Source organism: Panicum hallii, chromosome 2, assembly GCF_002211085.1.
Source record: "Panicum hallii strain FIL2 chromosome 2, PHallii_v3.1, whole genome shotgun sequence".
NCBI lineage: Eukaryota > Viridiplantae > Streptophyta > Magnoliopsida > Poales > Poaceae > Panicum > Panicum hallii.
The window spans coordinates 5,895,080-5,919,833 of record NC_038043.1 but is presented as its reverse complement, the minus strand read 5'-3'; the positions used below and the strand labels follow the sequence as shown (position 1 = coordinate 5,919,833).

The following is a 24,754-nucleotide window of genomic DNA, read 5'->3' as shown; positions in this document are numbered from 1 at the left end:
TATCCAGAACCTATTGTAGGGTCATTTCATGGGGACAATAATTAATTGAGTTTTTGGCAGATCAAAAGAACCAAATTAGACCCACGCGCAATACTGAGTGTTATTTAAAAAAATATTGAGATTATATAGATGGGAAATTGTTCATTTCACTCCATGCGCAAACAGCAATGCTGTTGGTCCATTTAAGCTCATTTACAAAGTTTTACTTGAATCCCCCTCCCCTGGAACCTACCTAAAGGGACAAACACCTAAAACTAGACTACACTTACCATAATGGCATTTGTCTTTAGTTTTTTAATTCTTCCACAAGTTGTGTTTTATGCAGACCTTCTCTTTGGTGGATACAAAACACATGTATCATACCCCCACTTTTTACATGCTTGTTTGGATAGGTTGGCACGACCACAGGTTAACCTCAGCGACGTGAAAATGAATTCAAATAATCATGAAGAATTATGGGTATGATAAATCATCATGTTTTCTCCTCTATTAATACAGGCCAGATAGAGTCCCTGCCAGCCGTTGAAGAAAATCATCCTAGAATTCTTCTTTTAGTTTAGAATCTCATGGAGAACCATAAATATACAAAATCCCTTAATTTGATTACTGACTCAGTTTTAGGAATTCATTCAAGGATTCAGAGGCAAAAAAAAGTGTTAGACGTTAATTAACTGAACCTATAAAATAATCTACGAGAGTCTATTGGGCATCTTGACATCTTCTTATTTTTCTTTAGACGTTAAGACACGCATGTATAATTAAAGAACTAAAAATATTTTTAAAAAACGGTTGCATAACAAAGAAAATTGAATACTGGTTAGCTTGCTGTGGAGGATGCCCAACGAATTGGACATGATTAGCTTGTTGTGGAAGCTTCATAAAATAGATAATCTCAGGCAGCTGATTGACTAAGTTTTAGGAGTTCAAGGATGAAAAGATGTAAAAGAACTGTTTAGATGTTAAGTGAACCTATAAAATAGTCTAAGAGAGTATAATGGACTTCTTACTTAGACAAAAACTTATTTAAAAAAAGCTCTAAAATATGCAGTTCCATAGCAAAGAAAACTTGATGCCGATTAGCTTGCTGTAGAAGCTGCGCAGTGAAGTGGACCGGATTAGCTTGCTGTGGAAGCTTTTTTCATAAAATAGATTAGCTCAGTCGTTGACACTCTGGGACCCAGGGCCCACTAGTGAAGAAGACTGGACACTAAACACCCGGACCAACTTATTTATAGCCTTCATTCCCATGGACTTCGACCGCAACAGAAGACTGGACACTAAACACCCAGACCAACTTATCTACAGCCTTCATTCCTATGGACTTGGACCGCGACTTGAAACTGCTACCACATCTCAAATCCCTCACGATGAAGCGCGGTCCCCGCAGTGTCCGCCGCCGCCGCCGCCCCTTGCCGCCACAGCTGCCAGACAACGATGACATCCTCGCCGAGATCCTTCTCCGCCTCCCGCCACAGCCCTCCTCCCTCCCCCGTGCCAGCCTTGTCTGCAAGCGCTGGCACCGCATCGTCACCGACCGCAATTTCGTCGGCCGCTTCCGCGCTCACCATGGGACACCTCCTGTCCTTGGCTACTTCCGCCCCTCTGGCCGGTTCTTCAATACCCAGGAGCCTCCGGACCGCGTCCCAACCTCGCGCTTCTCCCTGCGCCGATGGCGCCGTCGGGGGAGCTGGTCGATGTTCGGCAGCCGCCACGGGCTTGTCTTGTACGGAATCTGGGACAATTTCGGATTCGTCAGCGAGTTCATGGTGGTTGACCCAATGACTGGGGACCGGAGCCGCATAGTCAACCCACATGCTCACTCCATGACCACGCTTGTCACCGCGGTGGTGGTCTCTCTTGCAGGTGGCATCGACCGCCGATCGTTTCGCCTAGCTATGCTCTTCTCCCATGACTACCAGCCAAGAGTGACCGCATCTGTTTACTCATCGGAATCTGGTGTCTGGAGTGCCTCCGTCGCAACGTTGGTTCTTCCACTTTCTTATTCTTACTTTATATATCATCCCAGCACCCTTGTCGGTAATGCCGTTTACTGGCTGCTTTTCGAAGGCCTGATCATTCAGTTTGATTTGGAAAGGCACAGTCTTGCCATGATAGAGCAACCCCCGGCTGCCAATGTTGGATCCGAGATGGAGCGTCATATAGTGACGGCAGAGGAAGGCCGCTTAGGTTTTGCCCTTTTATCTGAATTCAGCATCCAACTCTGGGAGAGGGAGGTAGAACCTAATTACAACGCTGCAGAATGGGTGCTGCATAGAACCATTCAGCTGGAGAAGGTCCTTTCCATAAAACCGAAGGATCATGTGAAGTGTCTACTACGGATAATGGGGTTTTGCGAGGAGAGTAATGTGATTTTTATAAATGCGTGTCATGGTGTCTTCGCAATCCACCTCAAGTCGATGCAGTTCAGGAAGATGAAGAGGAGAGGAGCCTTCCACATTCATCCCTACTCAAGCTTTTGACATGTTGGTATTAGATGTTAATATATTTTTTTCTATAAACTTTATGAAAGTTAGATAAGTTCAACTTAGGACAAAACAAAAGCGACCTACATTTTTTAGCGAAGGAAGTGGTTGCCATTGAGTCCCTTAGCCTATGGAATACTTAGTTCTTTCTAACTTTTTTCGAAATAAAGTTCTTTCTACTTTTAAAACACTAACTAATGCATTGGATACATATGCTAGTAAATAATTAATAGAAAGCTTGTCATACAACCATTAAATGTTTAGTTGCCTTTGAGATATAGCAAGAACGTGATAGCATACCCAAAAAAATCTCCTGAGACCTAGCATATGAAGAATTGAAGTGAAGAGTACACGAGTACAAGTAAACGGGTTCGTTTATTAATACGGTGTTACTCTGTGTTTGTACTGTGGAAACTTAGGTACAAGTTGGCGATATGTTTGAGCTAGTTTTAGATTTAAAAATGAGTTATTTGGGACATCACTTTTACATAATCGAATTGCAAAGCATGGCTTAGCTGATGATATTTTGGTTCACAGGTATGCACCTGAAAGTCGTACGTTTGCCAGTTGATGAGATGAAGAATGGCTTGGTGGTGCCGTTTCTTCCATTTTGTATGCTGTTTGACTCTGAAGAAACGTGTGTGCTTAACACAAGTCATCATCGTCTAGAGCGTTGCACTGTCATGCTGCAAGACGTCACATTATCTAGTGTGCATCGCCACAGCACACCAGAGCCCCCTTTGGTCTCCAGCTTGTCCATGCTAGAAAGAGAGCTATGATCCTGATAGGCACTACACTGAAATTCATACAATGTACAGAACCACAGCACGAAGAACATCGAGGAATGCTACCCTGCTAATAGATAACATTACTTGTAAGCTGGTAGTAGCTGTGATGTTTCACCCATAGCAAAAAAAAAAAAAAGTCGAAGATATACAGAACTAAGCAGGTTCACCAATCAGAAAGTGGCATTCTAATGCGCACCCCATCCATCCAAGAGTATAGTTGCTCATGAGAAAGTACTAAAAATATGTGAATATAGTGTTTATCGACGCACTAGTAAAACACAAAGGCAAACTCGTCTTTGTCGAAACATGGATCTGCAAGAGACTTGAAAATGTCACACAGCCTAGGGTTCAACCTTCATCACCTCCTCCCATTGACCATCTGACCCTTCCTTCCAGAGTGTAATGTTGTTCTCACCAGCAGCTATGGACAGTATGTTCCCAGTCAAGGACCAAGACACCCTCCAGACAGGAGACCCAAAGTCCCGCATGAGCTTTCCCTCCCACTTGTCTCCATCTTTCCCCTTGGTCCAGATGATGACCTTCCCATCTTGGGAACCACTGGCAATGGTCGACTTGGCCAAGCCCAAAACTGGCGCCCAGGCGACATCCCGAACACAATCAGTGTGCATGTCAGAGATAAGAGCACTCTCCAGCTTCCAGCTACCGTTGACAAATCCCCAGACTTTAACGACAGCGTCAAACCCTCCAGAGACAAGCTTATAAACAAGCTCCCCTGAACCAGCCAGTGAACCAAGTGCAGTTGCTGGAGCCCAAGAGATGGCAGTCGCGCCAACAGGGTGTGCTCGCTCAATGGTTGAAGTATCCCAGCCCCCATCAGCTCGCATAGTCAAGATGGATATTCTTCCATCAGAAGATGCACAGGCGAGGCAAAGGCCAACCTCGTACGGAGCCCAAGCAATGGAGTTGACAGACGACTTGTGGTCAGTAAACACATGGACTTGAGACCAATTGCCTCGAGCATCCTCCTTCCAAACAATGACACGGCCATCATAGCCGCAGGATGCAAGGACTGTACCATACTTTGGATGGGCCCATGCAACACGCCACACAGGACCATAGTGGCCACTCAGCGTTGCAAGAACCTGGGAAGGGGCGGTTGCAGCACCAATGCTAACGATCTTTACGGTAGTGTCTGAGGAAGCAGTAGCAAGGCGCTTGCCGTAGTAATCAATAGCAGAGTCGTGGACCATATCCTTGTGATCCAACTCTACTTTCTTTGACGCCATTTCTCCACGCTGAATTATGCTGCTGCCTGTTGGAATTCTGCATGCAATTAAATTAAATCATCAACATGAATTCAGAAACAAAGGCCTAACAGTATTTAAAATAGTCAAACAAAACCTTAATTAACTGAAATGAAGGATTGGCAGTTTGGTGTCAACATCAATAACAAATTTCTAATTTAATCTCACCAATAAACTAAGCATCAACAATAAAAACCAGGAAATGCATAATATCAGAAGAAATGTTCATAAAGCATGGCCTATTAACATCAAAGCTTGAGTGAAACAACAACATTTCTAATATAATGCTAAACCTACAGGATGATCCTCTCAAAATATTAACATGGAAATAAAGAGGTTTTTACACTTCTTGTAGCAATACAAATCACCAGTGTTCCTGCACGATAAATTCATTATATGCTAGCCCTGTAAGAACTATATTGACATAATGTCAAGAAGGGACACCATAACGAACGCAATATACAACTAACAAAAAGGCTACTCATGAGCATTTTGTCTAAGGGCAACGAAATAAACACAGGAGAATCGATTGATTGGGCTGAAAGAAGGATCTTCCGTTCACGACTCAAACAACATCGAAACAGCAAATTCAAGTTTCAGAACTATCCACATTTCGTTTCAAATTCCACCAGTTCCTACATCAGGAAAAGAAAACTTGGAGCATTGATTTTTGTTGTACAGAAACTTATGATACCTTTGGATCCAAAAAAAAAGCCTAAAACAGTAGCATTTCTTGTAAGGTGAGGCATTTGGATGACCATCATACACATTTGCCTGGCAACCTAGCTAGAACTACCTAGGTTTACAAGAGCCAAATTAGTACTGCAGAGGATATGAGTCCCTAGAAAACGCAGGCCCCACAATTTGTTCGGCAAGATTCAAAACACACAGCTGCAAGTGCTGAATATCAGGGCCTGGCTGGTCAGCTATCATAGCATCAAACCCACGAGTTGCTACGGATCACGTTTACGAGAGGCAACCAACAGCTCCTCGGTCCAATGTAACAGAGCTGTAGGTCCCCAATTATCCCTTATGGAGCCATGGTTCTGTTCGGCTGTTGGCTGACGAATTTTCGATCTAGAGGTTCCGGTTGCTGACCAAAATGAAAAACAACGACTGAACACCCCATAGCAATTCTTTTGTCGGTCAAGATTTCCAGGCTAGGTCCAACAAACAGATCACCTTTCCACACGGACCATACTGGCAAGAATCCCGTTTGCAGTGCACTAAGCATTGCAAATTGATAAACCCAAGCGCAAACCCTAAGCCATCAAACCGCACTTTACATACGACGGCGCGGAACCAGGGCCGGACCCAGCGACAGGTCGCGGGGTCCCAGTCGAACCTTGAAACCCCCCCCCCCCCCCCCCCCCCCGCGGCAACAAATCCTGAGGACCTAATGCACATCGCCGCAAGCCCGCGAGATCGGAGCTCCCGCTCCCACGCCACGGAGCACGACCCGGATCCTAGGTTTTCCCGCGGCAGCAAGCGGAGATCCCGCGGGAGGAAACGAACAGCGCGTCGAGGGGAGGATAGGGCCCGCTTACCAGCAGACGGAGACGAGGTCCGGACGGCGGATCTCCGCCGCTCGCCGGCGTGGACGGACGTGGACGGCGGGGGCGCCGGCAGCAGGAGGGAGAGACGGGCGGGGAGGTGGCCGGATCTGGATCAAGGCGTGTCGGACGGGACTCGGTGGATGGACGATACAAAGGCAGCGGGCGGGCGGGCTGCTGGGTCGGCCGGGTTTCTGGTGGGTTGGGTCGAGCCGGATGTACGATCTGTTCGGTTCCTTCCTTCAAAAGGAGTTTGCATTTTTTTAGTTACACTTACCACGCACGCACACAAACACACATAGGTAAACTCTACTTATATGACCATTTTTTAAGACTGAATCACTGAATTCTCGAGATTGATGAAGTCATCACAGGAGCCTCGCTGTCGACGGGAATGTCGCCTACCACTTAAAGCACAACGCCATTAAATTCTACAAAATTCGTTTCTACGGGGAGTCGAACTCAGAACCAAAAATGCTACTAAGGCTCCTGTAACCACCACGTTACATGCCTTTTGCAAAAGGCATTTACATTGATCTCATACAAATACAAAAGTTCACTAAAATATAAAAACAAATACAAAAGCTTATTCTCTAAACTTTATACGAGCAAATGCTCACATACGCCTCACTGTCAATGATATAATTAGCCGTAATGCAAGCACATGCGTTGAGTTAAATACTTGAACCTGGACAAGCAAATTCCTTATAAGCAACCTAAACAATTGAGTGCTACGATCAGTTTCCATTTTTCAGGACTTGTATAGCAGTGCAAAAATGATCTTTTGAGTGCCACTCTGCATATTGCCACCGGTTTTTTTAGCACTAACAAATTGGATATATTAGACTAAGTTTTTGCAGTCGGTCCATGTGTTATATGTTGGTTTATCCCCTACTTAGTGTTTTTGCCTATGCAAGTCCAAGTATCTTAAATCAATGAGCAGTAGTCTTTTTTGACTGACACATAGCGCATGCTTCAATTTACCCCGATTTTTCTCAAGCGCAATTGTGGCACAAAACTTAATTTACTCAAATTCTTCTCAAGGCAGTGTGGCATAAAACTTTCCACTAGTTTGTAGTGTGGCATGTAGCAACAAAAGAGTAAAATGTCTAGCGCATGTGATATTTTTTCAAACAAAATCACAAACTAGAACTTGTTGGCCTAAACTATTTTGGCGTGCATCATAGAACAAAAACCATTTTGGCGTATAACATAGAAAATGTTTTCACACATGGAAGATGGAACTATAATATTGACACTTGGTACCATAGAACTATAACTCTCACAAAACTACAATTATTTCTAAGATGCCAGGTGTCAGATAGTTCGACTTCTACGTACATCTAACATCTTGCCGGAATAATTACACATATGTAAATTTACTCCATTTTCCATGTTTGACATCAGTCAAACTGAGTCTTGCCACGATTGGAGGAAAGAGAAATGACACGCATACAGAAAAGAGAAAACCGTAAAAGACCTCGAAATTTTTCCTAGATTTTACCTGAGACAAGGAGGCCATTTTTTGAGGAACAGAAAATAATCATCACTCAAGTCCCCAACAATTCCAGCTTAGACGAAAATGTAGGACACGAGGTGAAACACGCTGATAAGCTACAATTCTATAAATTCAAATTTTATAACCATCAGTTTCTGTTTTACAAGTCTCCATTATGTTGTTTACTCCATTCAAAAGTTTACCTACAGCAAAAGAATTATTGGAGACATTACAAATTAGCTTCTGGCGTTGAACTACTGAACCATATCAAAAAAAAGTTCAGAGATGTAAGCGCTACGTTACAACATAGTGTTACAGGTAGCCCGGCTCAGCCAACAACAGAAAATACTAAAAACAATTTACAGCGTGAGGCAAGGCATCTCTTGTCATCTCAATGCTGTGTTGTAGTGGGTGAGAAAGAACCGGAAGTCTGGATGGTACACTTGGCGGTGGCGAAGCCAGTCATCTGCCGCCTGCATGAGGGAGGCTGCAAGCTGCTGCTCCTCAGGCCTATTCGACAACCAAACAGAGCTGCGCAGTTTGTAGGATGCCAGTCCAAAGACTGGCAATGTTAGCTTACCAGCTGCATTCATACAGTGGTTAAGCCCTCCGAAACTGGGGCATGCTGGTGTCCTGGGATCAGTATCTGGCAAAAGGGCATCTAGTTATTTAACAACCTGACAAAGACGAGCTTCATAGAGCTATAAAGAACAAGTGGTCTATCGGATGCAAAAAAGGATGACTCTGAATATTGGCATAAGAAAGTACTTACCCTTGGAAGGTGTCGATAAGTAATGAAATGTCAAGAAACATGCATCTAGATCCTTGAGTGTTGGTCCAGTAGGGATTCTGTATATGGGGTACCTGCAATTGTATGCCCCAGGATGAAACCAATATGTAGATTCATAGCAACACTTAGTTAAAGTCACAGAAAGTAGTTTAACTCAAATTTTGCGAGCAACCCTTTGTTTCAGTTGTCGTAAAATGCATTCTCTGTTTGAGCCAGCACAGCAAGTATGAATATTCTGGTTATAGCAAGGATGGTAATCTTTCATAGTACTTGAGCATTGGTGATAAATAGAATAAGATGAAAAACTGCAACTGTGGAACTAAATCTCATGAAACTATTGTTAGTGCAATGCACAGTGTATAGATATAGAGATGAGGAATAATTATTTAGCTACCCTAAAATAATATAGTTGGAAGCTTGTCCTATGAGAAATGGAAAATCTCAAAAAGCATACGAACATCAGTGAAAAAGACAAGAGAATCCAGATCATTACAGACATACCATGCAACAGACATCCAGCTGGTTGGCAGCAGATCGCAACTTCTGAGTGTCTTCAAATCTGGAAATTTACTTGCAAGAATTGATACCTGAAGTGACATTTAAAGTAAAGCGTCAACAAACAGGAGTACATGATATCCATAGTAGAGTTTCATTTCACATATGAAAAAGAAGACTTGCCTTATCTGTTAAAGGCTCTCTACCAAATGGTGGATCCGTCTCGAGATACTCAAATATTGGACGAGTGGACGGTGAGTGCATTTCAGCATCATCCCTTTGGAAACCACCCTCCAATCGACATGTTGCTTCCAGAGAACCTCTTAACCGGTCAACATCAGTTTCACTGCTGCCTTCGCTGCTAGTATCCATAGATTCCCCGTCACTTTCCTCCCAAGGATGCCTTAAGTAAGCGAGAAAATTATCTAAGAGAATGTTATGAACTATGAAATTCGCAGAAGCAAAAACGAGAGCAACCATATTGAAGATGGCATTTTGAAAAAGTCATGATTTCTTTTGTTTGCTTATTTTGATTTCCTTATGTGGAACAATATTCCAAAGCAGCTAACAATGCACAGCTAAAAGACTTGTAATGATTTGTTAGCTGTAATTCTAGAGAAAAATACACCGCTGCACAGCATACATAGGTGGAAGGAACTATTTCTCAAAAATCCTAGAAATATGAAAACCCAGAAAAAGGACTAACTTATATACCCTATTTCTGCTCTAAGCTCCAATCGTGTGAGCACTCAAATTAACTTATATACAATGGATCAAGTTCCTATCCCCAAATTCTCAACATGAACATGATTAATATATCCTATTGGTAGTTTCGACAAGTCCATTTTCTACCCAGGAAAGTAATAAGTTGAGGCCCCAAGGACTATCTTAAAACTGAGTGAATAACTTTTGTTCTAATATGTTCTATTAACACGTGTTATGAGGAAAATGTCTATAATAAGGGAGCCAATGCCAAAATGAAATATAATAGATACTGGTTGCTCCCATTGTATTCCTATTACAATCACCAGTCCAAGAATAATGTTAAATGTGACAAGATCAGAAAAGCTTGACAGGTCCAAGAATCATTTTGGATGACCAAGGTGAACATGACAAGATCAGTACAGTTAAACAAAAACTTGACCAACAAACCAATCAGCCATTACTGAATAAAACTGAGAAGTAACTCCTCAATACAAGAAAAATCACATAGACAAGCAAAAAAAATTAAAAAGGCCAGATTCACAGATTCACATACACAAGGTGAATCCATGAGTAGAAGCTCAGCACCGCGATTTCTATTGGTGATTAAACCAAATTAATGGCTTTGTCCAAGCCATCAAATTAATAGAACATGACACAACGAACAATAAACAAATAGATAAAGTATTGGTAACTACACCTGACTACAAAACGACTGCGGAGATGAACTGGGGAAAAGCTCAACTCATAGTTTCTAACTCAAATAATAACAGCCTCAAGTATGAAATAATATTCAATGCTCAATAGACAAGATGCATCTTTATTTATATTTATAACATCAATATGAGTTAATCATATAAACAGGAATTTCTAGACTCCATCACAAAGAAAACTGAATCACTGATCCGTTAGAGTTAAGTATAAACCATGCCTCCATTTAAGATCCATTTCAAATTCAATAAGCTCATAAATAATCTACTACAAAGACTTTGTTTTGGAGTAATATTCAAAACTTTTATTTAATAGCTGAAAGATAAACAATATATAAGCAAACATGTTTCATTGACCCTCCGATTTTAACATCTAGCCACAAAAAAAGATGAAGCATTCAAGGTTTGTGGGGAGAACCTTTTGGATATGAATGATTTGGCTGGCAAGGTGGTCTGAAAGGTAACAGCACAATGCATAGCCATAAAAGAACTGCAGTCCCATCATTACAGAAGAGCAATGCATGAAGCTTCAGAGTTTGCATAAAAATTACAAGGACTCAGAAACCATGATATTTTTCTACTTATGTTTTGCATTTATATCAGCATAAGTCAGTGAAGAACAGAAATCTGAAAACTGGCAAAAATAATCAACATAAAGCCAAAAGAAAAAAAGAAGGTTGACCTTAAGTGCTATCTTACCTGATCCTCGCTGAAAGTTTTGAAGGGTCTGCATACAGCTGTATGGCAGAAAGGTATGGCGCATAATACTGAATCACAGAGTCGCTGCCATTTAACACAAGGGGGACTCCAGCCCCGTAAAAGCTCCACTCCTTGAAAGCCTCCCAGAGATCAGCAAGGCAGAAATATGGTGGTGAATTAGTAGTATCACCAATCCTCCAACCCCTCATGCTTGTCTGGATAAATGCATAATCCGTTAGCACAAACAAACTCAAATGGCAGAAATTGAACGACAAAATGAACACATTCTTCAATCGTCCTCACAAAAGATGTTTATTATTATAATAGAAACTGTACCTCTCCTGAAAACAAGAATGCTGGCCCAAACATAAACAATTCTACTGACTAGATTCTTTTGGCACTAAGTTGTTCCCATCCGGCTACCACTGAGAAAAAACCTAGATTGGCTGACTCACACAACCAAAGACTACCATAGGGAACTCATCCCAACCCCTTTAAAAAAGTAGTAATCTTTCTGTACTTATGTAGCAAATTCTGATCCCTTGCTCTAGCAAAACTTTCTATTTTCCAATAAACTGCTCAGATAATTACCGACAGCAACAACACTTCAGCACATTCTATTGCCAATCTGGTAGTCTACAAAAAAAGATTGATTCTTGACTTATTTACTTGTCTAATTGCAACACAAGGATACTACAACAGCACTGTGTCAAATTTGCTGGAAATCCAGGAGTGTAACTAGAAGGTAGAGATAGATGAAATTCCTTCACAGCTACGGGTTCCAAACTTTCCTCAACAATAAAAGGAACATGAACCATACATACATATGCCACCGATCATCAGGCAAATAATTTAACGGTATGTTTTATGTTGCATTTTCGTGCCAGAAGCATCTCTCCACAGTCCACACAGTCAAAACAAGCATATTGCGCGCACATCAACCGGTGAGTAGGTGACAGCAAAAGCAAGTACGCAACTGTTCACCAAGTAGAAGTGAAATTCATTAGAAGCGTAACTTGGCACCAGAGAAAAGCGAAGTTCCTTCACAGTCACGGGTCCCAAACTTTCCCCAATCAAAACAGCAATATGAACCAAATCTAACAATCTGCAGCAGTACCGCTACATGTCCGTACCAGAAACATCTCGCAGCAGAGTCATCGGAAGCATCAAGCACTCCAATCGGCAGGAGCAAAAGGCAGGCACGCAACTATTGCACCAAGAGGGGAAAATAAAAATTCTGACGAGCCTGACCTTGGGCAAGTACTGCACGGGCACGGACGGCGTGGTGGAACTGAGGAACCTCTCGAGATTCCCCGCCTCGTCCATCGTCGGCGCCGGCGGCGGGGCCGCGCCCGCATCGGCCGCCGCCGCCGCCTTCGCGGCGGGCGCCGACACGGACGGCTTGGAGGGCGCGTCGGCCCGCCTCTCGGCCTCCTTCGGAGGCGGGGCGGCCGGCTCCGCGGCCCCAGCCGCCGGCGGCGGCGGCGGCGGCTTCTGCCTGGCGGCCCTGGGCGTGAGCGCCCCCGCGGCGGGGGACGAGGGGCGCTGGCCCTTGAGCCGCTGCAGCTGCTCCTCCTGCTGCTGGCGGCGCACGTGGGGCGGGCTGTAGAAGCGGTCGACCCCGACGCCGCCGCGCGAGGAGGAGGCGCCGGACGGGCCGGCCATGGCGCGGGCGGCGGCGGTAGGGTTTAGTCCGGCGGCGGCGCTCCGATGCCGCGGGGCGGGGGCGGACGCCGCGAGGGACGAGGGCGGGGGTAGGGTTTTGGTGGGCGCTATTTTTGGGGCGGCGGGAGGAAGATCTGGGAGTGGAGGCGAGCCGCCGTGGCGGGCGGCAGCGGCAGTAAACAAGGTGGGGGGTTGGGGAAGGAGGAGGTGGGGTTCCGTTTGCCGGTTTGGTTCTCCGCTCCGCGTCTCGCCTCGGCACCGTTCCGTTGCGGCGGGCTAGGCTGGTTGATCCGTCCCCTCCCGCTAGCTGCTGTGTTCACCAAAGGGGGGCGTGTGGCGGCGTGAATAAACGGGGAAGCGCCTGATTGATTTGTCTTAACTTGTCAAGCCTTCTAAAAGTTTAGGAAAATGGACTCATCATCGAGACTAAGGTGATCGATCATAAGTTAAACATTGGATTGGTTAGTCTTGAAAATGACCCTTCTAGTTCAAAAATCATGTAAAATTTAATCCAGATTACATCTTACTTGCATGCATCTAGTTGATTGGCTCGAAGAATGTATATGGAGGCTTCGCAGCTTTCTAAGAAATCACTTGCAAATGTGCATTCATAATTATTCATGATTTATCTTACCAGTCGGCTATATTATTAGCTCAAAATTTGACCTAAATAATGCTAGATATCTTCAGTGCTTTGTACGAGTCTTGTTCTTATGAGGTCGTAGTATATATGTTTGGTTGCAATACGTTTGCATAACTAATAATAATTAAAGTAGAGTCCAGCAAGAAGTTTGATCATTGTACCTAGTCACACTAACAAGCAAATGGCGCCGAGTCATAGAGAAGCCGAGCAGGTGTCGAGAAAAAACAAAATAAATGAAAGGTACAGGTCCTGGGAAAAGGAGAGAGAAATTAAGATTGCTGTGAGTCGAGGATAAATAAACCGGATAAGATTTCCAGCCGGGCGCATGCGCCGCTACTGTAGACTACCGAGCGATTTCTTCCCGGATCTCCCCCATGCCCGAGTACCGTAGGCCGTAGCAACCATCCGCCGGGGCCCACCCGCTCGAACGGGCCGTCCACGCCACCCGGGCCCGCCGATCCGGCGGCCCACGCGTGCGCTGGTGCCGTGCGGGATTCTCTAGAGCCATCCTGGGACGTGGCGAATATTCGCCGCGCAGCGGCCCCGCCGTCCGGGCCAAGTTGGTCTCACCGGGAAGTGGGTCCCGCTCCTGTGGCCAGCTCGGGGCCCACGTGTTAGGGGCACGGTCTGGCCGCTGGGACGGTGCGCGCGTGGACGGCCTCCCACGTGACGAACGCCTCGCGGGCGATAAGGCCGGCGACAGCGACCGCGATCCGGGCCGATGCTGACGGTGGACGATGGATGGGTCCAGGTCGTCGGCGGGCCACTGAGAAGTGGGCCCCAAGAGACAGGAACAGATCAGATCTCGGACGCGCGCAGACGGGACGTTGTGCGTGGAGTTTTGCGCGCGTGCGTGGTGGGCTGGTGGTGGGGTGATGGTGGTCAACGAGGAATGGCCGTGGGGCCCATGTCGCGCATTGGAGCCCTTCAGCGGCGGTTGGGCAGGCTTGGGGCCTGCGTTCGTGCTGATATCTGGGCCCGATTTATTCAGGTGCAATCAATATACACACGGCCCACAAAGCTAACAGTGCCCAAATATCATCGTTCCCTGGACAGCACTGCTGGACCCTAGTGGTGGGTCCCCGCTTTGAATTAAGAAGGAGCAGGGCTCGAAACCAGATCTCGTGGCTGAAAGCGAGCTTCACTAGCCAACAGCCTGCGAGAGCACCTAACTGAAGGAGTTTATTACGCCAACAAGAACTGAGAATAGCACAGATGACTACAAGTAAGGCAATGAGTTTTGCTACTACTTGCCATTCGGTAGCGGCAGGAGGATATGTCCTGGCTCGGGCTTTGGGGTGGCCACGCTAGAGCTCATTGTGGCGCATGCTGTGTGATCTCTTTTTGTTTGGATGGAGAGACATCTGTGTCTTTATGACAAAAGATTATTGTAAAGGAAATGTTTGTTTTGCAAAAAAAACAGTAAATTAATTAGTAGGCCCCAGTTTACACAACGTAACAAAAAAGACACAAGATTTTATATGCTTGGAGAGAGGAGTTCTGTCTTGCCCAGCGGTGGCAGTTTACGGTGACTTCACGTGGGGTGTGGGGAGGCTTCAAAATTGGAGGAATCCATGTGCCCTAGGTGCTACAAGCGTAGAGAGGTCATCTTCACTTCATTTTTAGTTAGATTTGCCTCCTGAGTTGCTCCATGTGCTTTAATTTGTAACATGGCCCTAAATTTTAAAGGAGCTAATTTAGATAAAAATATTCTTTTTTTGACACTCTAGATGTATAAATGTTATATTGAATAGACCAAGCACTAGCACATATGTATGGGGATTTGTTGTTTTTATCTTATTTATGAATTTTTTTTTGCAAAAGACACTACAGGCGCCGAAGCTCACACATACACGCATATGCACACTCATGCCAATGAAAATGTCTCGTCCATTCTTTCACTATAGGCACCTCTAAGACACAACAATGATAGCCAAATAACAAACAGCTAGATGACGGCGATGGCAGCGCAGCAGAGGAGGAGGAGGAGCACTAGTGTCATCCATGGTGTTTGGGTAGGTGGAGGCTTGGGGGAGGGGAGGGGAGGGGAGGGGGATGATGCAACAATAGAGAATTAGAGATGATAAATGTGTTGGTGGGAGACTAGAATGTTTGATAGACACTGTGTTTTTCTCGAAGGATGACTGAGGAACGGTAAAGTAATTAAAACTGGCCATTAAGAGTGGTCTAAAAGACATCTAACCTAACTGTTTTTTAAGTTATAGATCTATGTAGCAACTATAGTATATATGTGCACCGGCCGTTCAAGAAAAAACGATATTTTTTTCCTAGTACCTAATCATTGCGCGGCTCCGAAGTTTTGGAACCAAGACATGCTACCCACATCAGAACTTCAGAAGTGCAATCTTCAAACTCTTACACGGCTGGACCTTGCAGGAGCTGCCAACACGCATGAATCTACGTCTGTATCTCAGAAAACTTCCAACAAATTACTCATTCTCTTCTCAATACCAAAAATTAGTATTTTAATGACTGAAGGTGCTCCAGCAGATTACCAATCCAATTCCTATTATCTAAATTTTTTATAATCATCAAACACATCTCCCTATGATAGGGATTAATTCCTCTACCCTATTTTTGGAGATTGGATTTGGTAGTCTGCTACTGCAACTATTACCAAAAATATAAAAATCAAAAAAATATAAAAGTAGTTATTAGTAATGAATCATGTATTTTGAATATAAGGTAGAGTAATTTGTTAAAGATGCTCTTAGCGGTTTAATTTGTAGAACGCACACGGCTGCAACCGCCGGGACCTTTGAAAAATCGAGCAAAGAAAGAAAGCGAGAAAAGACGTGCGACGAGGCGTCGAGTCAAAGCGTGCAGCAGCTTCCACGCTGACTGGTGTATCCATGCATGGATCGGATCCACCGACGGAATCCCAGCCAGCCCACGCCCGCGGCTGACTCGCCGACTCACACGCCGTGCCATGGGCCACACGAGCGCACGGTACAGAAAAAATGAGCTAATACAAAAGGGAGTAGAATTTAGGACAAGGACCAAAAGTTATGTTCATCTCCGGCAGTTAACAAATATTTCTCAGTAATCAGCTAATCGGAATGTCTCAGTATCTTTTAATAATTATTGAAGGAATTGCTTTTTTAGTTTTCTAATAATCCTATCCCAATCCAATTTACTATATTGGAAGAGCTCTGTCTTCCCTCTACTAGGAAGAGTTCGGGTTGATTATTGATTTATTCTAATAAATACTAAGAGATGAGAAAGGTAAAGGAGCTCTGGTAGAGCACTATTTTTATACAAATTCCTATATTATATAATAGTTGGATTGGGGAATGGAGCTCTTAAATCGCTCAAGAATATTTGACCTTTACGAATTTATTTCAGTTGCGTACTGTCTTGTGGATTTTTAGAAGTGGCTAGATGTCATACTCGGAGACGCTACTTGAAGAGTTTCAGATTGTGCAACAACAATTTATTTTCTCTACCCGGTTATATGTTAATATGCTGCTGTAAGAATAATCAACAAAGCAGAAGTTTTTGTTGAGATGATCGAGCAAATACGAGTACTCTTACATGTATTACTTGGTACTATTTTCATTTGAAAATATAGGTTGATTTGACTTTTACTGCGTATATAGCATTCTATTCAATTAGATATATGATATGTTTAAATATATAGTAAATTATAAATATAGAAAAATTAGTTATGCGCGTGTATTTGTAGAGATGGGTGCGAGTGCGTGTTTGTGAACGTTTATTTAGTGTGTTTTGAAAAAAAAGTTTAAGGAAGTATTTCGTATGCACCCAGTAATGCTATTTGCATTCCCACCGCAGCCTTGACGCAACCGAGGGGCCACCGGATCCGAGGCCACCGTCGTAGCGCCGCGCATGTGCGACACGCCCTCCCACGCCGCATCGCGCAAACCCCGCCACGTATATAGCAGCAGCAGGCGGCAGGCGGCAGGCGGCAGACGGCAACGTGCACCCTGGCCCCCGGCTGGACCCTCTCACTCCCTCTCGCCCTCTCCCATAGTGCCATGGCGCCCGCACCGCGCGGACTCGCCCTCCTCCTCCTCGCGGCGGCCTGCTCGCTTCTGACCGCGCCGCTGGCCGCCGCAGACGACGGACCCCTCGTGAAGCAGTTCTACTACTACTCCCCGCCGCCGCCGTCCACGCCCCCGGGCGGCGGGGCCGGCTACGCCTACCCCTCCCCGCCCATGACGGGGGCGGCGAACGGGGGCCCGCCGTGCAACTGCGAGAAGCCGCCGCCGTCCACGCCCCCGGGCGGCGGGGCCGGCTACGCCTACCCCTCCCCGCCCACGACGGGGGCGGCGAACGGGGGCCCGCCGTGCAACTGCGAGAAGCCGCCGCCGGGGGCGACCCGCGCGCCGGGGGCCGGGCAGCAGGGGCAGGGGCAGCAGTACGCGTTCCTGTCCGGGTCGTCCTGGTCCCGGTCGCCGCCGGCGCTCCGGCTGCCGCTCCTCTGCGCCGCCGCGGTGGCCCTGCTTGCACGGCGCTAGCTGGCTAGGCGCCGCTGCGCTGCTGGGCCGCCGCGAGCTGTCGGTTCGGTTCACCGGGGTCGCCGCCGCCGCCGCCGTCTGTGTGTAACAGTGTAAGCGAACTGGTGCGTGTACTGCCGCCAGCCAAATTCACCAGGGTCTGCTTAGGCAAATTGTGTACGTGGATGAGATGTTTTCCACATTTTGTGTACGGTGGGAAAGAAAAGAAATTATTGGATGCTCCGTGTACACTACAAGAAACTATATATTCTATGACGAAATTTAACGAAATTTTTAAGATGTTTTTAGAGATCGTCACGGATTTGCAATTATGGATACAAAGCGCAAAACACTGACAGTTTATTGATTTCGTCATGAACCGGCTCAAAACCTGTGACGAAGTAGCAAAGTAGCAAATTCGTCGCGATTTATAAATATAATATTTTAAACTGAAAATATGGGAAAAATAGAAATAAAGAAAAAAAGTGCTCTCCACGGTCTCAAACATGAGACCTCGAGCTACACAAGTGCAGGTCTTACCACTGCGCCACGGAATAATTTGTCACCAAATCTGATTTTATTTTTTTATGTCGTTTTTTCTTTTGCTCGCCACGTCATCTGGCCGCCCGCCGCCAGGTCACCCGGCCTCCCGCATGGCAGATCACCCGGCCGCCCGCCCGCCGCGCCAGTTTATCTGGCAAAAAATGGTGCGGACAAAGGGCTCGAACACTGACCTCATGGATGGTAAGTTTGCGCCTTACCATTGAGCTACTCAACTGGTTTGTTGAAAGATCTTCTTTATATCATAAGAGATCTCGTTAGTACATCACGATTCAGGCTTGAGAAATCGATTGGATCCATCCACATCTCGTTGGTTCATCCCGACGGCCCCTCCCTGCAGCGCCGCTATCGACGGCTCCCCCCTGCATCTTGGCGTCCACGGCGGTGGCGGCGGGGAGCAAGGCCGGCGACTAGGCGCTGCCTTTCGGCGGCCGCGCGGAGCACGTCCCCGAGCATAGCCTCAGGGATGGCGCCTCCCTGCTGCGCCGCCTCCCTACGCAACCTTCATGTTGCGCCACCGTCGACGGCGCCCCCATCCCACGTCGCCTTCGCCCACCACGCCACCGGCCCCGGGCCGCCATTGCCGCCTCATCCCGCACGACCGCGGTAGCACGACATCGTCGCCATCACAGGCTTGTGACCATCTCCAGCTCGACACCGGCAGTCAATCAGCACATTATGTCTCTGTAATCTTCTTTCTTTACCGTGTTGAGTGTAGTTTTTGAATTGGTGCAAACTTATTCATGTTGGTTCTGCAATACTTGAATAGATGGATCGATCTTGGGTGCATAGCAAATTGTTTTCCCCTGAGCACATTGTGTTGTCGGTCAATACCCGCCGGCGGGCTGCGACAGGCAACACGAGGAGCCGGGAGGCTTCCGGGACGGCTGGTGGGCCCCGGTCCCTCGGTCAACGGCCCAGTGATCCGGCGCGCGCCCTGGCTGAGAGTCGCTAGGCGTGCCACCTGATCCCACACCCGATCAGGAAGGTGTGACGTGTCAAACTCCTGCGTACACAGACATATACAAAGATTAGTCCGAGCCGTGATCGGCTCGTTACCTCCTCCCCGGCATCGGCTATGGAAAGCCGATTGTATCAATGCCGGATCGGGTCTTCGGGACATGCAACGCACGAACACGTATATATATATATTTAACAAGAATTGCCTCATAAATATCAATCTAATCCAATCCATGACAACTGGGCCCTCATTGCATAATCGGAACATCCTACACGTGGTTGAGCCTAACAAATACACGAAGGCATCGGAATAACGATCTAAACAGAGATCAAAGAAGCAACTGAAAAGCCGATTCCTGAAACAACCTCTATTCAAGCGATAAGCCGATACAAAGCATACCATCGGATCATTCAATTCGTTTGCAAGGCCTAATCATGCATATATTGAGCCAAGCCTCTAAATAAACAGAAACTAGCCATAACAGATCGGATCTATTGATAAATACAAAACAAGATATAACCACCATATCCGTAAGCGAACACGATGATCAAGCACACGGGAGCAATAAGCATAGCATAATTAAGGTGCAAAAAGAATAAGATTACTCCACGCGCGCTAAGATAAATAACGCTACTTGCCATCTACAAGGCTTCAGAACGAGCAACGCATAAACGAACGAGCAAGGGTGACGCTACCCCGATCACGCGAAGCGCGATCGGGGTCGCATGGCACTTACCCGATGAGAAACCCTAGAACAGGGGAGGCGATACGCCGACAGTTGATGATGAACGATTCTCCCTTTCTTGTTTATTCATGGTACATATTTATAGTCCGTAGACTTGTTCTCTTTTAACTAACCCTAACCTAACACGACACGAATCCTAACTGCCTTATTCCTAATTTACACAGCCTTACTGGCCTCAATCATCCGCACAAGGCCCGATTCGCAAGCTTGTCATGACTGTCTTCTAAGCCCATCTTGCTCCATGGCCCACTTCTGGCCCGGTTAAATTATGGCGATAACACATGCCCCCCTGGTTTCGGCAATAATAATTCCGAAATCATCTTATTTTTTACGCCGCCTCGACCCTTCGTCTTCCGATCCGTACAGCCATGCCCTTTCGACTTCCGATGGATGTGACTGCCCTGCGCCAACTTCCTAGGGAACCGTTATGGTGCCGATTCATTTCGCCCACTCGTTGGCTTTATAAACTTATTTCCAGTACCTTCCTTCACCATTTCCCTTCACAGCCATCGCCGATTACGCTCCCCCTCTACCTTCACGATGGCCTCTTCTTCTTCTGCCTCCTCCGTCATCTCTTATGAATCCGAGTCCTCTCGAGAGCCAACCCCAGAATACGACCCAATCGCCGCTTATGAGGTCCGTGCCCCCCTGCATTGGGATACAGAGGAATGGGACTTCCATTACCAGTCAGAGGACGATGAATCCTTGACTGACGGTGAAGATCTCGCACACCTCCTCGGGGCCGAGCTGGAAGAAGATAAAGACGATGCACCTTGGGGAGAGGACCTTTCTTCTTCAGAGGAAAAAGCCGATCCCACTTCCTCCGAGGAAGATCCGATGGCAGGTACCTTCCTTTTTGACAGGTCATCGGACAATACTTCTGACAGCCGTGCAAGGGCCGAAGACGATGACAGCTTCACCAGCAGCAGCGGCGGGGACGACGACGACAGCCACGGCGATAGCAGCAGCAGCGACACTAGTATTGCTCCACCGTCCAAGCGCCGCAAGACCTCCGATATGTACTGGTGGTAGACTGCAGTATCCCTACTAGGTCATCTTTTAAGAGTAGTTAGTTCCCCTTTTGTTCTTACTGCCTCACTGTTAATGGAATCTGCTTTTGTATCAGCAATTCTTCTCGTGCACAATAATCTGTTCAAGAGCCGATGGCAACGCATCGGCCTTAGCATATACCGATCCGGATCCGAAATAGCCCTTCAATTTACTTTACCCTCCGTCGGCCTTTCAATCCGACGCAAATCTCTGAAGATTCCGGGATCTAAGTCAACTCCGACCTTCTTTTCGCTCACAAACCCTAGCCGCAAGATCCTCCCTAGTCCTTGAAACACACATCGATCTTGCGCCGCCAAACTTAGATCCACCCTCCATGGTCTCGATTCAAGATTCCCGATGGCAGAATCTTCGCGAACCGCCACCGCCGCCTTCAGTCTGAAGGTAAACTCCGACCCTCATTAATTTAACACGGCATCCGCAAATTTTACTGCGCGGTTAACTGACTCTTTCCTCAGCAATCTTGATTTTTTGGGGTTTTTTCAAGCTTCCGATATCTTCTTACCGCACCCTTCTTCCCCCAATTCTTTTTGCCTTGGACCTCGTTCCTACGAGAAACCCATAGATTTGATCTCGTGTGAAGCCAACCGAATCCCCTTTGTGAGTCAGGACATTGACCTAGAATCTTGGTCGGATAGCCTCCGCGCCTGGCCAAATCCCCCTGAAGGCTGGATAGTTTGGTATAACAGAGTAGCGAACGCCTACCAGCCCTTATGGGAATCAATCGGGATAGCCGATGCTCTGTCTCTATCACTCTCCCCCCTTGAAAAAGATGAGAACCTTCTGAAGACCATCGGCTATTTTTGGTCTGACGCCTTGAATTGTTTCCTCTTCGGGCATAGCCCATTGGCACCAACATTGCTGGATGTTGTGATGATCACCGGCCTAGACATATCATCAGCTTGCCCTTCTGCCTACAGCCTCCATGTAGTCCCTTACAAACTGTCTTTCAAAACTGAATGCACCAACTGGAGCACATATCTGAGCCAGCACCAGAAAAGCAAGGGCCCTGTATCGGAGAAGGAGCACACGGCCTTTCTAAACCTGTGGCTTGAACACTTCCTCTTCTGTGGCCCTTCCCTCGCCCCGACCAAGAACTACCTCTCCTTGGCTTACGAGCTGGCCAAGGGTCAACCTGTTGGCCTTGGTAGACTGTTTCTGGGGGAACTTTATAGATATCTCCATCTGATGACTTCTAGCCTTCTTTCTCAGAAGAAAATCAGAACTGGTGGCCCATGGTGGTTCATCCAGTTGTGGGCTCGTCTATATTTCCAAAGTTCTGACCCTGATTTTCCTTCCTTAGTCGGCAATTCCTTCCCTGATCTGAGTGGGAGACAGATTAGGTGTACTTTTTTCGGGCAGGCCTTGTATAGTCTCCCTGGTGGGAAATTGAATCCTCCAGCTGCTTCCCGTTGGTTCAGGATTTTCTATAAAGGCCTCGACAACCCAAACTTTCTTCCTTATGCCAATTCTGATGTGATATCCAGGTAGTTAGATAACTAGATACTAAATCTGGGTGTATTATATGTAAGCATGTTATAGTGTATATAAGTTGTACAAAGCAATAAGGGTATATTTGTAAATTATGAGTTTTATAACTTCTCATGTGCAAGTATGTGAAAATGTTCTTAAGTGTCAAATTTCAGATGGCTATAGAAAAGAAAAGATCAAAAGTTAAATAAACACTAAGGGGAATAGACTTTATATGAAATTAAGGACCTTTATGTAATTAATACAAACATATAAGGACTTACATGTGAAATGGTAAAAAGATAAAAGTAAAACTTAGTTTTACCTAAGGACTAAAGTGTAAAAAGAGCTAGTCATGATTACTGCAGAAAAACTTACAAAAGGACCCAAACATTAGGGCATTTTGTTTTAATTAACACATAAAAATTAAAATTTGAATTGTGTTCAAAAACTCAAAATAAAACCGTACCCTTTAAGATTTTAAACCAAAGCCTTAAAGCAATATTGTAGAGTTTGAAAAACTCTACAACTTTCATGTTGAGCACTTTTCCATTTGACCTTTGTAGCAGTGGGAAAATTTTAGTTTACAGAGGGGTCCCTGAACTCTTTGGAAATTATGAACAAGTCCCCCTGACACCCCCTGCTTCGTCTTCCTCTGGCACGCGCCGCTTCCCTCTCTGCGCCGCTCCTGCCACCGCCGCTCGCCGCCGATACCGCGCCCCGAGCTCCACCTCTTGCTGGCATAACCTCCCACGCGTCATCCTCTCCCGGTCTCGACTTCTTTCCTCTCTCTTCCTGGCCTCACGCGCGCGCGCCACGGCAACCCGAGGCTACCGCCGGCCGCCACCTCCTGGTCACCGTGGACAGGCCACCCCAGAGCCTTAACCTCCTCTCTCTCTCGCGCAGCAGCACCACATCAACACCCACATGCTGTTCTGCTACTCCCAGCGTCCAATTTTCAGCAACCGAACTGCATTTCCTCGCCGTCGTCTTCTTCCTCTCCGGCCGCGCACAACTCGCCCGTGGGCAGCCCACACCGAACCTCCTCCGCCCCAGCCAACACTTGCACCAGCTTCCCCGTGACTTGTTCGTGCTCGACGACCCCCCGATCCTCCCCAATTTCCACTGGAGCCCTGTCCTCGACGAGCGCCGCCGCCGTCGCCTTCGGCCTCCACCGTGGGCAGCTCGCTCCAGGTACTCCCACACCACCACGACCTCCTAGCTAGCACCACATCATCACCCTGAAGCTGTACGACCCATCCATTGGCTCTTTAGTGCATCACAGTGCCTTCCCGACGCTCGCCGGCGTTCTTCCTCGCCGCCGCCGCATCGGTCTCCGTCGAATTCCCTCAATCCAGCATGATTTCATCCAATTGATGACACGTGAACGTTCCCCACGACTCACTGGTTCTCGTGCGCAGGATCTTGGCCAACGTTCATCACCGGAGCACCCTTGTCGCCGTCGACCCCTCCGCCGCCGCCTCGGGTCCTCGTCGGGATCCATCTTTCCGGCCGTTCCAACCCTCGACAAGTGGAGCAACGGGATCACCGTAAGCTCCTGAACCTATCCCTGCACCTGGGCCTCGCCGCCGGCGACCACCGTCGCCGGAACACGGCCGCCCCGCTTTGCTCTGTCTCGGTTCCCAGTCCAAGTCCTCGGGTTAGAAGAAATAGAACTTCAGGGGGTTATGTGCATAGCCTAAGACTCAGTGGAATAGTAGCCCGGGACCTCCTTATGTAATTTTTGCTGTCAACTTAGAAATACCATATCTCTTCAAGGAAAAATCATAAAATGGTAAACTAAATTTTGTTGGAATCTTTAGACAAAGATCTGTAACTTTGCTTTAAGGGTCGACTTCAGTTTTTGAATGTTTAATGACTTAATTTAAATATCAAAGTTAATTGCTTGTAGGCTTAAGAAATACATAGTAATTCATGGAAAAATGATAAATTAGTAAAACCAGTGCTGATAAATTTCTTTTAACATTTAGAATTGAAGAAAAATAATTAGCCTTGTACTCTAGTATTATTTTCTTGTTGTATAAATTTTATTAGGAATAAGGAGTAGTTTCCTTAATACAATTAATAAATACAGTTTTAAATGTTCTAAAATCATGAAAATAGATTAAGGTCCTGTTTTGAAATATTATAGCATGCTATTAAAATTTTCAACCAAG

At 46.4% G+C, this 24,754-nt stretch overlaps 4 protein-coding genes across 6 annotated transcripts; 2 read left to right on the top strand and 2 right to left on the bottom strand.

Moving 5' to 3' along the window:
• Positions 1-1,154: 1,154 nt before the first annotated feature.
• Positions 1,155-3,415, top strand: LOC112882292. Of its 2 annotated transcripts, none has more exons than XM_025947315.1 (2): positions 1,155-2,483; positions 3,021-3,415. In XM_025947315.1, exon 1 carries the CDS (start codon positions 1,317-1,319, stop codon positions 2,478-2,480), a length of 1,164 nt encoding a protein of 387 aa, XP_025803100.1. In that variant the 5' UTR covers positions 1,155-1,316; the 3' UTR covers positions 2,481-2,483; positions 3,021-3,415. The 2 variants fall into 2 exon arrangements, with proteins under 2 accessions (XP_025803100.1, XP_025803101.1); XM_025947316.1 differs by lacking the exon at positions 3,021-3,415 and having other exon boundaries at positions 1,155-1,981; positions 2,068-2,207.
• Positions 3,416-3,417: 2 nt separating this feature from the next.
• Positions 3,418-6,259, bottom strand: LOC112882293 (protein transport protein SEC13 homolog B-like). The gene is made up of 2 exons (XM_025947317.1): positions 6,084-6,259; positions 3,418-4,555 (listed from the first exon to the last, which is right to left on the bottom strand). The coding sequence occupies exon 2, from the start codon at positions 4,516-4,518 to the stop codon at positions 3,613-3,615; it is 906 nt and encodes a 301-aa protein (XP_025803102.1). The 5' UTR covers positions 4,519-4,555; positions 6,084-6,259; the 3' UTR covers positions 3,418-3,612.
• A 1,440-nt stretch (positions 6,260-7,699) lies between these two features.
• Positions 7,700-12,934, bottom strand: LOC112881701. 2 transcript variants are annotated; one of them, XM_025946520.1, is made up of 6 exons: positions 12,235-12,934; positions 10,984-11,198; positions 9,056-9,230; positions 8,879-8,964; positions 8,360-8,451; positions 7,700-8,233 (listed from the first exon to the last, which is right to left on the bottom strand). In XM_025946520.1, the coding sequence occupies exons 1-6, from the start codon at positions 12,646-12,648 to the stop codon at positions 7,974-7,976; spliced, it is 1,242 nt and encodes a 413-aa protein (XP_025802305.1). In that variant the 5' UTR covers positions 12,649-12,934; the 3' UTR covers positions 7,700-7,973. The 2 variants fall into 2 exon arrangements, with proteins under 2 accessions (XP_025802305.1, XP_025802304.1); XM_025946519.1 differs by having other exon boundaries at positions 9,056-9,275; positions 12,235-12,929.
• A 4,376-nt stretch (positions 12,935-17,310) lies between these two features.
• On the top strand, positions 17,311-17,793 carry LOC112880799 (U1 small nuclear ribonucleoprotein C-like). Its single transcript, XM_025945547.1, has one exon. The coding sequence runs from the start codon at positions 17,311-17,313 to the stop codon at positions 17,791-17,793; it is 483 nt and encodes a 160-aa protein (XP_025801332.1).
• The last annotated feature ends 6,961 nt before the right edge of the window (positions 17,794-24,754 follow it).

What these genes read in the sequence shown, in the direction of transcription:
- LOC112881701 (XM_025946519.1), bottom strand. Translation starts at nt 12,648, where the DNA reads ATGGCCGGCCCGTCCGGCGCCTCCTCCTCGCGCGGCGGCGTCGGGGTC. An exon ending in GAGAGCCTTTAACAGATAAG is followed by an intron (nt 8,965 to 9,055) that starts GCAAGTCTTCTT and finishes ATGTCACTTCAG; the next exon opens with GTATCAATTCTTGCAAGTAA. An exon ending in CTTATCGACACCTTCCAAGG is followed by an intron (nt 8,234 to 8,359) that starts GTAAGTACTTTC and finishes CCCTTTTGCCAG; the next exon opens with ATACTGATCCCAGGACACCA.
- LOC112882292 (XM_025947315.1), top strand. Translation starts at nt 1,317, where the DNA reads ATGGACTTGGACCGCGACTTGAAACTGCTACCACATCTCAAATCCCTC.
- LOC112882293 (XM_025947317.1), bottom strand. Translation starts at nt 4,518, where the DNA reads ATGGCGTCAAAGAAAGTAGAGTTGGATCACAAGGATATGGTCCACGAC.
- LOC112880799 (XM_025945547.1), top strand. Translation starts at nt 17,311, where the DNA reads ATGGCGCCCGCACCGCGCGGACTCGCCCTCCTCCTCCTCGCGGCGGCC.